This window comes from Strigops habroptila, chromosome 4 (genome assembly GCF_004027225.2).
Source record: "Strigops habroptila isolate Jane chromosome 4, bStrHab1.2.pri, whole genome shotgun sequence".
Classification (NCBI taxonomy): Eukaryota; Metazoa; Chordata; class Aves; order Psittaciformes; family Psittacidae; genus Strigops; species Strigops habroptila.
Window position 1 is genome coordinate 35,775,098 of NC_046358.1, and position 13,386 is coordinate 35,788,483.

At 42.5% G+C, this 13,386-nt stretch overlaps 1 protein-coding gene across 1 annotated transcript in view; it reads right to left on the reverse strand.

Annotated features, from left to right (window-relative positions):
• Positions 1-13,386, reverse strand: part of TTLL5 (tubulin tyrosine ligase like 5) — a 138,901-nt gene that overhangs the window by 23,452 nt on the left and 102,063 nt on the right. The window contains exons 32-33 of the mRNA XM_030482434.1: positions 9,403-9,580; positions 1,349-1,581 (exon numbers count right to left, since the gene is read on the reverse strand). Of these exons, the coding sequence (XP_030338294.1) occupies positions 1,349-1,581; positions 9,403-9,580 (411 nt within the window). The remainder of the gene's footprint in view (positions 1-1,348; positions 1,582-9,402; positions 9,581-13,386) is intronic.

Here is a 13,386-nt window from a genome sequence, read left to right on the forward strand (position 1 = left end):
CTGAGTTGACAAAGTCTGCTAGCATCTTCTTTTCTTTTTAAATAGTTTTTGGGGATTAATTTGGTGTGCTATCTCTTAAAGATAGCAAGAGCACAGGCAGGAAACACACAAGCTTCCCCAAAGTAGTTCTGTCCAGGCTCCTTAAATACACTTGCAGTTCCAGATTTGATCCACACATGCTGACAGTGCCCTAGCATCTTCATGAGGTGTCTTCTATCAGCAATCTTTTACTAAAACTTCTCTTTTTAGAGAGGAAGGGAGTACAGAATCAGGAAATCTCACAGGAACCTGCTCTGAAAGCTTTATAACTTTTCTGGCTGTAGGTTAAGTACAAGGAAGGAAGTTATGAATTCAGTTTTTACTCTTCAGTACTCAGGGATGAAACAAGTTTGAGGATATATGAGGAAAAACCTGATGAAGGATTTAGTCTAAAGCAGTTCTGTCATTTAAGAGGAGGTAATTGTTGAGGAAGGTACCAAGAAAAGTAAGGGATAAGAAGAAAACCCAGAAGTCTTGTTCACATTCTCTCATAATGCACAAAGAGAAGATACACCAAGAAACAGAAAGGAAGGAAACTTACAATCAGTAAGCAACATTTCGTAGTGGGTTGGGTTTTTTTAAATATAACACATGCCAAATCCATCTACCTTAGAATGGCAAGCACTATATAACTAAAAGCTTAGTCAAAGTTAAAAGCAGAATTTCTACAGATAATGAGGAAAGCTATCATTGCATTAGGCACAATATAAACACTTCAATTGAAATACGACACTTGTGCTTGAAGGCATAAGTCAATCCTTGTGTGTTGTTTTATTTTTGCAGCCTCTTCTGAGCCATCTGATTCTAGCCCCCATAAAAAATTAAACATGGAGGGAGTGACTCAAGTGCCTAAACATAGATGTCTAGTACCATATTTGGTACTCTCAAATCATGTGAGACATCTGCATGGGACTGGCAGATAAAACACAAGATCTACAGAAGACTTGTGCTCACCTGGAGCAGCAGCTGGAGGTCAGGTGGAATAGTCCTGAGCATCCAAAATATGTATTTAGGTAACTGAATCCCACCTTGGATCAGGTACTTCTCTGATTCAGTCTGGTAGTTCCTATGTCCTTATGTTTGTATGATGTTACAGTCTTACCTACCTTACCACTGTGAAACATGAAACTGCAACATAGCGCACACCTATTTCAGTGCACACAGCTCAGGTTATTCTGAGATTTATCTTGGACAGCGCAGCCCAAAAGATCTATGTCAGAGTCAGATGTAGACAGGTTCTTCTCTGATATTCCTTCTCAGAGGAACCAGTGCCAGCTTGCTGCTGCAAATGGGAAGAGATAAAACTTACTTGGAAATCCTCTGGGCTGCAGCCTTTCTGACCACTGCCTGCCTGTGGTTTGCTGGAGGCTTTGGAACCAGCTTTGGAACCAGCTGAGAAGGCGTATTCTGGGATGGCATCACTTTGTGCAAACTGGGTGTTTTCTGGATACTAGAAGTGGCACTTGATGTCTTGTGGGCATCAGAGCCAGCTGGCATATGTATATGGCTGGTGCTGAATTGCGAGTAGTTGGCAAAGAGAGTCTGGTAAAAAAAAAAAAAAAAGAAGAAAAGAAGGAAAATACCACAGTAACTGGTGATTACCTCTCTCAATATTGCTGAGAGCTGATAGAGGGGGTGACATTTTTATGAGGGCAACCCAGGGCTCCAGGGACAGTCCTACACATAGAAAGAAGAGTTAAGAGGTCAAATCAGTGAAGCAGTTTTTAGAGCTGAATTTTATACCCTAAGAAGCTGGGACTAGCTTCTAGGAAAGCATTCAAGCTCACTACTGCCACAGAATGATACTATTCTGGATTAAAAAACCCAGGAGATCCTATCCTCAATCTAGTCTTGCAGTGGGCTCCATCCTCAAAGAAGTAAAGCTTTTCTTGCTTTGACTAACTTTCTGCATTTATCTTGCTAAATGATTCTTTGTGTGGGAAGCGGGATTGAGACACAGTTCAAGGAAGGAAAAGAAGAAGGTTATGGGGAAGATGATACAATGCCAGTTGTTCAGGCTAACCCTGTAGGTGCTTGGAATAATGGAAAGGCTCTAGGGTACCTTCTCTGAAAAAGGGACTTTAGGTCAGCAGCTGACACAAAGGAAATACCCAGTAATACCAGGGAACAGAAAATATTTCTGTTCCTATAGCAGATGGGAGAGTAAGTATCTTGGAGACTTGTCACCAGGAACAAAAGAATCCACATGTTGAGACACTGGAGAACTGAGCAGTGGACTGGCAAAGAAGTGAGCGGGAAATGGTTCCCACAGGAGCTCTGCAAACTGCTCAACTCTTCAGAAAGGAGCAACCTGCTGGGAGTTCTGTCTTGTCTTTCCTTGAAGTGAGTCCGATTCCCAGGGCAAAGAGGCAATACCACAACCATGCAGTCTGGCAGCTAGAGGTCAGTGATAGGAAATGAGGGGAACAGCTGAGCGCTCACCAGTCACCTCAGTATGACCTTGGGAGCAGTGCCCTTTACTGCATTTGTCCTCAGTTTCTTCTCTGGTGAAAAACACTCAAAGCCACAGCGAGTGGGCTCCAGGCTCCAGAGAAAACCACAGTCTGAGGGCTGGCTGAGACCCAGCACACAGACAGGAAAAGCCCCTCTCCCCCGCAATTCTCTGGCAAATGGCAGGGCAGCGGTGTGTGGGAAGGCGTTTCTGACAGGCAGAGCTCTAGGGAGAAAAGGAAGTGCAGGAGCCAAACAGGCCTGTTTCCTAACTAGAGCTCACTGACAAGATGCCCTTGGGCACCCAATCCTTCTTAACCTCTCCCTTCCCTGAAGCTCTACCTTGATCAGAGCTTTCAGATTTTCAGTAAGTAGCTAGTACAAGTGCATAAGTCTGGAAAATAGCAGTAACACCCCACCTCTCCCCATCAAAACAAATTAAAATGGAACTTGGTTTAGTCTCTTGCATCTTAGAGTCTGACACATCACGGGGTTGGGACGGATACCCTCAAGTCACTGCAGCTCTTTCTTTCTCAGGGGTGACATTTCATCGTGCTCTGTTTGATATTATGCTATTTCCTGTAAGTTCTTTTTCTTGTTATTAAAATCACTAAGATCCCAGAGTCCACAAAGCATACAATCTTAACCCCTTCCCTGTGTTAACATGCAATGACAAGGAGGTCCATGACTCTAAAGAAACAGCAAGCATGGATGCTCTAACAAAGTGATCAGCAAAAGCTGGGCTGAGACCTACCTAAAGAAAGGTCACGGATGTTTTTCTTGGGGGCAACGGACTTCCAAAAAGGCCTTTGTCTCCATGCTGTTCTGAGATTCTGGCTGCTTTCCAGGCAAGGATAGGGAGACTGGAAGCTGACACAGACCATAGCTTCTGGATTCAGCTACAAAGTGTACTGCCCTGCTGTGAACTCCATGGGGACAGGACAGGAAACCAGGAGAAGCTACTGTGCAAATAAAGAGGGCAGCTGGAGAAAGCAGAGCCTGACCACACAAAGAAAGGGTTGGGAAGATATTTCAGCATATTCAAAAAGGAGACAGACCTCATCACTTAGGATTCTGAAGGGTCTATGTAGAGCAGAAGCCTAAACAAACCCTGAGGCAGTCCTGAAGCAGGTAGCACCCTACATCTATTGCTGCTGCAAGTAAAGCACTTGGAACCACGCTTCCCAGGCTGGCAGATCTAACTTTGTGTTGAGAAGACATTTGCTTCCCCAACAAGTTCTTAGGGCTACAGACCTGAAAAGTAATTAGAACACCATGAGGCTTTTTAGTTAAAAATCACGTACAGCATTAGTGAACTAATTCTCCCGCATAATTTTCTGGGGAGGTAGGACAGCATTAACCCTGTCTTGAACATGATGAATGTTAGTTAGCACTGACAGAGAAAGTGATTTCCCCTAAGCCACAGACTGAAGCAATATGAAAAGCTAGGTTGAGAGCTCAGAGAAGATCCTGACTCCCAAGCTCATATTTGCCTCATTAGCAGCAGCTAAGCTCGGGCTGCTCATGATTAAAAGCAGGGTAGTACTTTGAAGAACTGCAGATATATTAATGATCTTCACAAACCAGAAAGAATGTTCCTGGCACTTACCATCCCTGTATCTAACACCCATCCCCAGCACAGTAATGGAACAAATGTTGCAAGCAAAAACATGTTCATTCTGTGACCAGAGGAGGTAATGAAGCTCATTTCCTGTGAATCTGTCTCGGGGCTGAATCTTACAGTATCTAATATAAAGCATGCCCCAAATTATGCCTCCTTCCATGGGTTTGGGGCATTCTCGCATCTATATTCTGCTGTCTAATTAGGAGTGGCCTCAAGCTGCAGCCTTTGCCTTAATCGGAACAGCAGTTGAATCCCCTTTCCAGATATATGGCTTGTTATTTTCATAAAGTTTATATGAAACATAGCCTTGAGATTTCCATTTCATACTCATTCAGTTTAAATTGGATCACCAAGTCTGAAAACAATGAGAGACTCACCAATGTATGAGAACTGACAGACAGATGCACACACGTGTATTGCATAAAGATCTGTGCAGCTAGTTCCAAATCACAAGCACTGGAAACTGAAATGTTTATAAGCAATAAACAATGATGAGGATTTAAGTTTTTAAAAAACAAAAAAAACCCCAAACCAAACAAAATAAACCCCACCACTTTTAGAAAAACAACTGTATTTCAGATGACATTGCAAAAATACAGAGAATTAAAAGGCTTGGAAGACCTTGGGAGTCATGCAAGTTGTTTGGTGATTTGAACACATATTAATGCATTCAGTTATATCAGTTTGGATGCAATAATCAGTTGACCTGAAAATTCACAAATTTAGAACAGGCTCAAATATCACTTCAAACAGGTAATAAAGAACAGGCTCAAAATGTACTATTAACTGCCATAGTGCTAAACTGCAGTAAGAAGAGCATCTTGGGTCATCAAGAAATTTAAAGAAATGGAAAAAATTCATGATATGCACAGACTGTCCTGAAGCATGTCTTCCTTGGTAAATTCTTTAAAATGAGACTAAAATATACTATAGCAAGTTGACATGGTACCTTCTCCTTTGTCTCTCTTTTGGTACTGGGACCTCTCTAGGGCAAGGATTGGACCATATAATTGTATTGGAAAGATACTTAACACATCTGGGCGTTGCCATAATTCTAATAATAGTGACAGGATCAGAAACTTGGGGACAAAATTTCAGCTGGTATAAATCAGCACAGACTACTGCTTTCAGAACAGTTGTTCTGCTTTACTTAGACTGAGACTTTGACTCATCAGTATCACAAGACTCAAATAGGAAAAATGGCAGTTGGTACATTTAGTGGGAAAACAATCTGAGGGAGAAAGCTGCAAAACAAGAATGAACAAGAGACTGAAGGGAAAGAGAGACTACAAATTTGACAGCAGTCCAATATATAATAGTTTAGAAAACAGTTTAATGATGTTTAAGGCTGCATTCAAAGAGGTCCTGTGTCTTCAGGCAGGAATAATACAGTTCTAGGAATACTAGGAATATTATCCTGAATACTCAACATTCCCAATCAGCTCTAAATAAACTGCAGGGAATTCAGAAGAGAGTCACATACACTAAAAGAACACAATTTTGCTGAACTTCATAAAATGAGGAATATTTCAGATAACATACCATTTTTAAATGATTGAGAGAATTATTTAAGATTAACTTAGCCCAATGTTTTCTAGCATAAAATCTACTTAAAATTCTGATTGGACATTTGATTATAACTGACCACGCAACTCATTAACATGATGTATGTATGGTTTAACATAAGCTTTTTTGATATAAGCAGGACTGATGGGGATCATTCCGCTATATGACTGTACTTTCCTTGTTTTAATTTAGCTTTTTTCCCATGTGAAATGTTTGGCATAAAATTCTAAACCCAGTACATGCTAAGCTAAGCAGACAGAACATAGCCACACAGAAAAGGAGGGACCTCCCTAACAGCTAATGGCATCTTTCCAGTACAGGAAACAATTAGAGAATAAACAATGATGGTATATTAGCTGCCTTGCCAACTGCAGCAGTGATACTAACATCTAGGTCATAATGTGTCACATGAAGTCTCTTTTAAACATTAAAATATTGCTATAAGCCTGTTTTTCTTGTCTTTTGGTTTGATTTTGTAATTCTTGTTCCTTGATTTTGTTGATAGCAGATCAACAAAAGCTTCTTGTCTCCACTTTCAAACTCTGCCCCTTTCTACTTTTTTCTCTTTTCTCAGGTTCTGTATTATCTGTGTTCTTGGGCCCTATCACTGTATCCATTTGTTTGTTAGGTTCTCATCCAGTCAGTTTGGTGTTTTCCTTTTTGTCCAGGGAATAAAGTACCTATTCTGGCATCTAAGATCTATTTCCACCACACTACACTGCATAAACTAACTTTCACATACAATGAATGAAAATTTTTGGTTATTATTCCTCTTCCTCCACCTACACAGTATTTGCTACTCTGCAAATTGTTAAATGCCTGGAGGAGAAATCATCATTCTTCAGTGCCTGGAAAGTGCTCAACTAAGATGGGTGCTGCCACAAAGAAGCACACAGTAAGCCTCCATGATAAAATACATCCACTGCATGGCAATGGAGGCACTCCTATTACACAAATACTTGTCTAGTAACTTCCATGCTTTCCAACACATCCATATCATCTCCAACATACTGAACTGGTTAATGTACAGGCAGAAGCATTTGCCTGTGTTATTAATCATGGTGCTTCTGTAATCTGTTCACATGCTATCCATATGCATATGACTCATACATTTGTCACAGACAGAAGGGAAGACTGGCATGTAGTCATGTTGTATGGTCATGTTATACTCAAGGTGTCTCTTGAGTATATAATGCGTAATAATATATGCATAATAAATGCACTTCAGCTACTGACAAATGGCTAGCCTGCCTTCCAACCATAACGAGAACTTGAAAAGTCAGATGGAAGAGGCTTGGAGATATCCTGCATGCATTACTCAAGGTAGAGAGATCATGACACTCTTTCAAGTGATAGGCTTTCTGATTTGGGGGATATATTTCTTCTGTTGAGAGGAGGCTGAGGAACTTGAATGTAGCAGGCAAGACAACAAAGGATGGAGTACATCTCAATACATGGCAAGGAACAGAAGGGAAAGAGCAGGCAACAGGAGATAGGTGGCTTAGGTGACACTGACTAGGAAATGTGGTAAAGTCATGCAGGCCAGGATAAACTACATCAGCTGTAGCTAAAAAAGAGGACAAATGATGACCAGCAGGAAAAGGTGGGGCAGAAGTCAAAGCAGTGTGAGTGGGAAGGAGATGTAGGGCAGGAAGTGTGTAAGCAGCAGCAACAGAAAAGCAGTTCTTGGGAAGGCCAAGTCAAAGGACTGACATCTGAGAAGCTAACTAGCAGGAGGAAGAGGTCAGTGACAGAAAACTAGAGAGAGAGCAGGGGACAGACAGATAAAGATGAGGGCAGTGCAGTGACTGGAAGAGGCATCAAGAGGATCGGTGCAACTGTGACTGGAAGGGGAGGTCTGGCTGAGAGAAGAAGTGTCCAAGGGACAATCATTTCATTAAGAATTTTTTCACTTCAAAAAGTCTGAAACTACCCATGTTCAGCAAATACCTTTCTTCATTAATGGCAACTTCAGTGCAGTCTGAGCCCTGCGGCAATGGCCTCAATACTGCAACTCCAAACTGCTTGGCTCAGAAGCAGAAGGGAGGGAGAGAAAGGAGAGGGATGTTGTGGGGGTGAGAGGAGGTTTAACAAAGAATCATTTTAACAGAAACTCCTGAGTAATGGCTCTGCCCCAGGCCAAGAATAACATCAGCTCAATGTCAGCAATTAGAAGGGGGCTCAGCCAGGCCCCATGGCCAGCTCCAGCCTCCTCACAGCCACAAGCCAACTTACAGCCCTTTCCTGAACTCATGAGCAGCCACAGCTGCCCACCCAGAGCCCCCTGGATGGAGATGAAAGGAAGACCTTCTGCTCAGAGGGGGGGCAAGATGACTATAGGTGAGGGAATTTGGGGATGGAATCTGCATGGCTAAGTGAGGGCTTGAAAGGAGTGCAAAGAGTAAATGCAGAAGGGCCTCTTCCAAGACGCTCCCAGAAAAGTATGAGGGCAATCTGCCTATAACCTATCCTCAAGGACCCTGAGTAGTGACTCATTTTTCTTCACAGGAGCGAGAGTGGGTGTTCAGACCTCCACATGTTAGCTCTGTTCTGGTTTTGTTGGAGTCCAGCCCTGCCAGACTGCCCAGCAAATAGCTCCTTCCTAATGGAGACCAACCTTTTTTGAGTGAAGGTTTGTTCACTCAAAGACTTCCTTTCCTTTAGCAGGGAAGCCTTTTGGACATCACTCAGAAGAAAGAACACACATCTCTCTCCATAACAACAAAGAAAGGTAACAATTGCATCAATGATCTCATAGTAACCTTGGAAACTTCCCTAGACAGGATGGAAATGCTGTTCGAAACACAGTGGTCCACTCTTAGCATCTAGGTGTCATTCAGAACATGAATAATACAAACCCTTTTTCATATTTCCTCCACTTCTTGGACATTTAGCCCATCTTTTATCCTTGCAATTATAACAAAGGAGTCATGTATCCTTCAGACAGTTCCATGCAAAGAAGCGAAAGATGTTAAATGTAGTAATAACAAAACGTGTAGGAGGCCCGAAGAAGATTTTCAGGGTTGCAGAGAAAACTTGCAAATGGCATCAGGGTTAATGGCTATGCCTCCTGCACAGTGAAGGTTCTTAAAAGAAATTAATACAATTCTTAAATAGAATGAAGATTCTTCTAAATATTTTTTGAGTCCCCTTAGCATACTCCTCCTTTGATACCTGCTGTTTTGATAACTGAATCAAATCATATGAGAAGACATTCAGGAAGAGGAGAATTTAATCAAGATGAAGCCTTGACGGGGTCTGTTTGGCACAGGACACAGTTGCTAACACAATTTCAAGACCCTATACAGAAGCACAACAGTTACCCAGCCTTAAGCACATCCCAAAAGAACTTAGGTCAAAGTAGGAACATATCATCAGTGATGAGATTAAGTGACAAAGAACTATGGAGACTACAGTTCTAAGGCTGAGGGACTATAAGGGGATGCCCCGAACTGGTGCAGAAAAGTAAGCAGCATGTCAGTAGCCAAATGAAGGAGGATGCCAATGCAGTGGAAGAAGCCACTGGGAATTAAAGCATAAAAATGTTATCAAAATCAGTGCAGATAATACTAGTTTTACTGCAACCCGCTCAAAGAGCTACTTCTTCACAAAAGCTGTGCCATATGCACTGGGTCTGGGCTGCTTCTGCACATCTAAGACTGTGGCTCTGCACATCTAAGTCAGCACTGCTACATCCCAGTCAGGACTTTTTTCTTAATTACCTGGTGCCGGGCCTGGCTTTGCTCCAACAGCTGTCGTGACTGAAGTTTAAGCTCCTGAAGTTGTTGCAGAGCAAAATTGAGCTGATAGGTTGGATGTGCCAGTGGACTCTGTGTCACCTTGTTGTAGACACTGTTCTCCATCTCTCCTTCCCAGGCAAAACGATGATTCTCTGGAGCCCTGAGAAAAGAAGAGCTATCACTCTATCACCACGCTGCATACAAGGACTCCTGCTTACAAGGCAGTGCTGCTTCCTGAAAATCTCTTAATATTTAGCCAGCTAGGAAATTGTATTAAGTGGCTCCAGCAAGCACACCACCTGCTAGAAGTGCCACGTGCCAACTGCCATCTTGCTAAGGAGTTTCTTGAATTCCAGGCTAGGACTATATTACTAGCCATAACAACATGCTTGAGGAGAACAAAGGAAAAGAAAAGAAAAACTCTGAACTGGAGCATGCCTGTGGCTGATTAGCATTGAAGAGAGACAGAGTTGCAGTAGGAAAAGATCTAAGGATTCCCACCACTAACGAGATAATTATTTATTTGGATTTGTAAATATTTTTGTTCATGTGTTTTGTTAATACACCAACATAAAGCTTACACCAAGCACATACATGCTGCAGTAAGAGTGGAATAGAAGACAGACATGCAGTACAATATCCACAGAGAGGATAAATGACTGGTAGGGTGAGGTTGCAACTAGGGCACATATTGACTTCATACAGTTACAACCCAAAAGACTTGAGGGGTCTGAAGACAGGCTCATTTCTTTCATCATCAGAGTAACGCAAGTCTTTCCTAGGAGAGAAAAGACCTCCTGCAAAGAGGAAGGAGCTATTACAACCCAGGCTTATAGAGTGGGAGTTCAGCTGTGGCCTGCAACGTGACAAGTACCAACAGGAGCTCACTGGCTTGCTTTGAAGTTTGTAAGCCTTGTCAAGAAGGCAGCACCAGCACACTTCTCCACAAGGCTGAGGGGCTTTGCGGAGAGCAGGTGGCAGACTGACAGGACCACAAGGTACCCTGAGAAGGCTACAATGGCCCAGCAACTCACACATCCTGTGCTCACAAGACAGGATGCCAGAGACCCACTGAATCCGGACACCCTGGCTAATAAAAACTTCAAGCCTCAATGCCTGAGCTTCCCAAGTTTCTGCTGATCTCTGTCATGTTTCAGCCACTCTTTCCAAATGTTTCTTTTGGATTCCCATGTTAGACTTCCCTTGTATTTCCTATGCATGTCATAAGTAACTGGGATATAAAAGATATTTGGTGTCTTTCATGCCACAATTCGGAATGTAAGCCATGGTTTTGGCAAGGCAGTTAACTACAATCTCCTTTCTTCAGGATCCTATCAAAACTCACAACCTAGATTCTTGGAACATGTCACAGCTTCCCTCTAATGTGTTGCACCTTCCCCCACAAGTTTCATCATCACAGAAATCCTTAAAATGTTCAGAAGGATAGAATCTTAGAATCATAGAATAGTTAGGGTTGGAAAAGACCTTAAGATCATCTAGTTCCAACCCCCCCTTATAGTTAGGGTTGGAAAAGACCTTAAGATCATCTAGTTCCAACCCCCCCTTATAGTTAGGGTTGGAAAAGACCTTAAGATCATCTAGTTCCAACCCCCCTGCCATGGGCAGGGACACCTTGCACTAAACCATGTCACCCAAGGCTCTGTCCAACCTGGCCTTGAACACCACCAGGAATGGAGCATTCACAACCTCCCTGGGCAACCCATTCCAGTGCCTCACCACCCTCACTGTAAAGACCTTCTTCCTTATATCTAATCTAAACTTCCCCTGTTTAAGTTTGAATCCGTTACCCCTTGTCCTGCCACTACAGTCCCTAATGACCAGAAGCAACTACCAGCTTTACGTACTCTCCCTCAAAAATAACCTAATGCATCCCTTTCAAAGCAAATTGAGGACGGGGACTCTACACACTAAAGGATCACTCTCCATGCTCTGTTCCTCAGCAACAGAGTACTAAGACAAGCCAGCGGAAAAAGAGTTCAGCTGCCAGCATCTCCACTCTGCATCCTCTGGGCCTCCTTCTGCTTGGAGCACCACTTTCTTACTGGCCACTGGCTGTAGGTAGCCTTCTCTATACTACTCTAGAGAGTAGAGATCCCACCCATGCTTCCTCAGTCCTCTGCTTCCCCACTGTATCCCAGTACAACACCAGACAAATGACTCTCACCCCCTGCTCCCTTTTGCTACAAGATTCTCAGTCTCAGTTCTTTTCCTTTCACCGGTGGTTAGAAAAGTGACAACTGTAATGTTGCAGAGAGTACACAGGCCCTGAAACTCCAATTGTCTAGGTCCGAATCTGGCTCTGTGGTTAATCTTGGGAGAGCTCCTTCCCGCTTCTGAATCTGCCTTCCCCCTTCTGCCCCAGTAATAGGGTGATGATCCTCTACTACTGTGGTTTTACCTGCAGTTGCTCAGCTCTGGATCCATCAATATGTGTGTGTGCTGCTGGCCTCCCAGCACTGTCACCTGGGCACAGGATGCCACAAAAAGCATAACTTAAAAGGAGGACAAGGCAGAAGGAATCTTTGAAATGATCCCCAGCTGTCTCCTCTCCAATCCCACCAGTTCACCACATGGATTATCAGCAGGTTCCTGTCACCTGGACTAAACTCCCACCCCATGTCTAGTCCTTCCACTGCATAGATACAGACTCCACCATTCGTTCTGATGTTAAAGCTTATCAGGCTTTTCCCCTGCGTGAAGCAGCTGGAATCTCAGTCATGTTTATTCCCCCCATCTCCATGAGGTCAGGTCATGCTGCAGATCAGCTCTTGAAACAAACACCAGATACAAAGGTGAAAAGCATTCAGGATCTCCATCAAAGTCATATTAGTGCTCAGTAAACAGCCTGATTAATTCCTCATCAATACTACTGAAAGATTATGATCTTCAATACATCTGTTTTGAACTAAATAACAATCGTATGTGTGTACTTGCTTGGACTAACTTTTTCACACCATCAATTTCTCAGTTGGTAAAATTTGTTAAGTTCATTCAAAATGCTTCTAAATAAAGTAAGCCAATGTAGGACAAAGTGGTTACCTCTTATGGATTTCATAACTAGCTAAACCACATGAAACCAGAGCTAGAATAAATGGGCAGTTTCCACAACGGAAGGAGATTACCACTGGGGTCCCACAAGAACCTGAGCTATGGCCTCTGCTGTTCAAAACCTTTATAAGTGATCTGGGAGAGGAGGGGAGGGGGAGAAAAAGAGTGAAATAAAAAAAGTTTGCTGTTGAAAAGCTGAAAGTCACTGTGAAGTGTGAAAAAAAAATTACATTACTGAATGATCAGAGATTAAATTGGTAGATGACATTCAATTTAATAACTACGAAGTCATGTACCCAGGGAAACACAATCTTGGTTCTACGTAGTGATAGACTTTGAACTAGTTATTTCTGTTCAGGAAGGAGACCTTCTAACTACAGCTATAATGGATTTTTCTGTGAAAACATCACTAAAATACTCTCAAAAAGCAAAGTCAGTGTTAGGAATTATTAGGAAAGGCACAGGGAACAAAACCAAGAACACTTCTATGCTACCATATAAGCCAAAATTGCATCACCCCTTGCATACTGAGGATAGTTCTAACCCCTGTTCCTCCTCCCTTCTCAAAACGCATACAGTAGAACTGGAAGAATTCCAAAGAAATGCTGTGAGATGATCAAAGGTATGGAACAGCTTATATATTGAGCAGTGACTAAATAAATAAGGACTCTTCAGCTTGAAAAAAGGACAACTGAAAGGAAATATGAAAAATACCTATAAAATCATGAGCTTCAGGAAGAAGAAGAACAGGGAACACTTACTCGCTTCTCATGATACAAGACATAGGAAAACCCACATGAAGTCATCAGGTGGGCAGGTTAAAGCAAACAAAAAGAGGCAGTTTTTCTCATAACACGTAATTAAACTGTGGATGCCTTCTTACTACAAGAAGTTAAG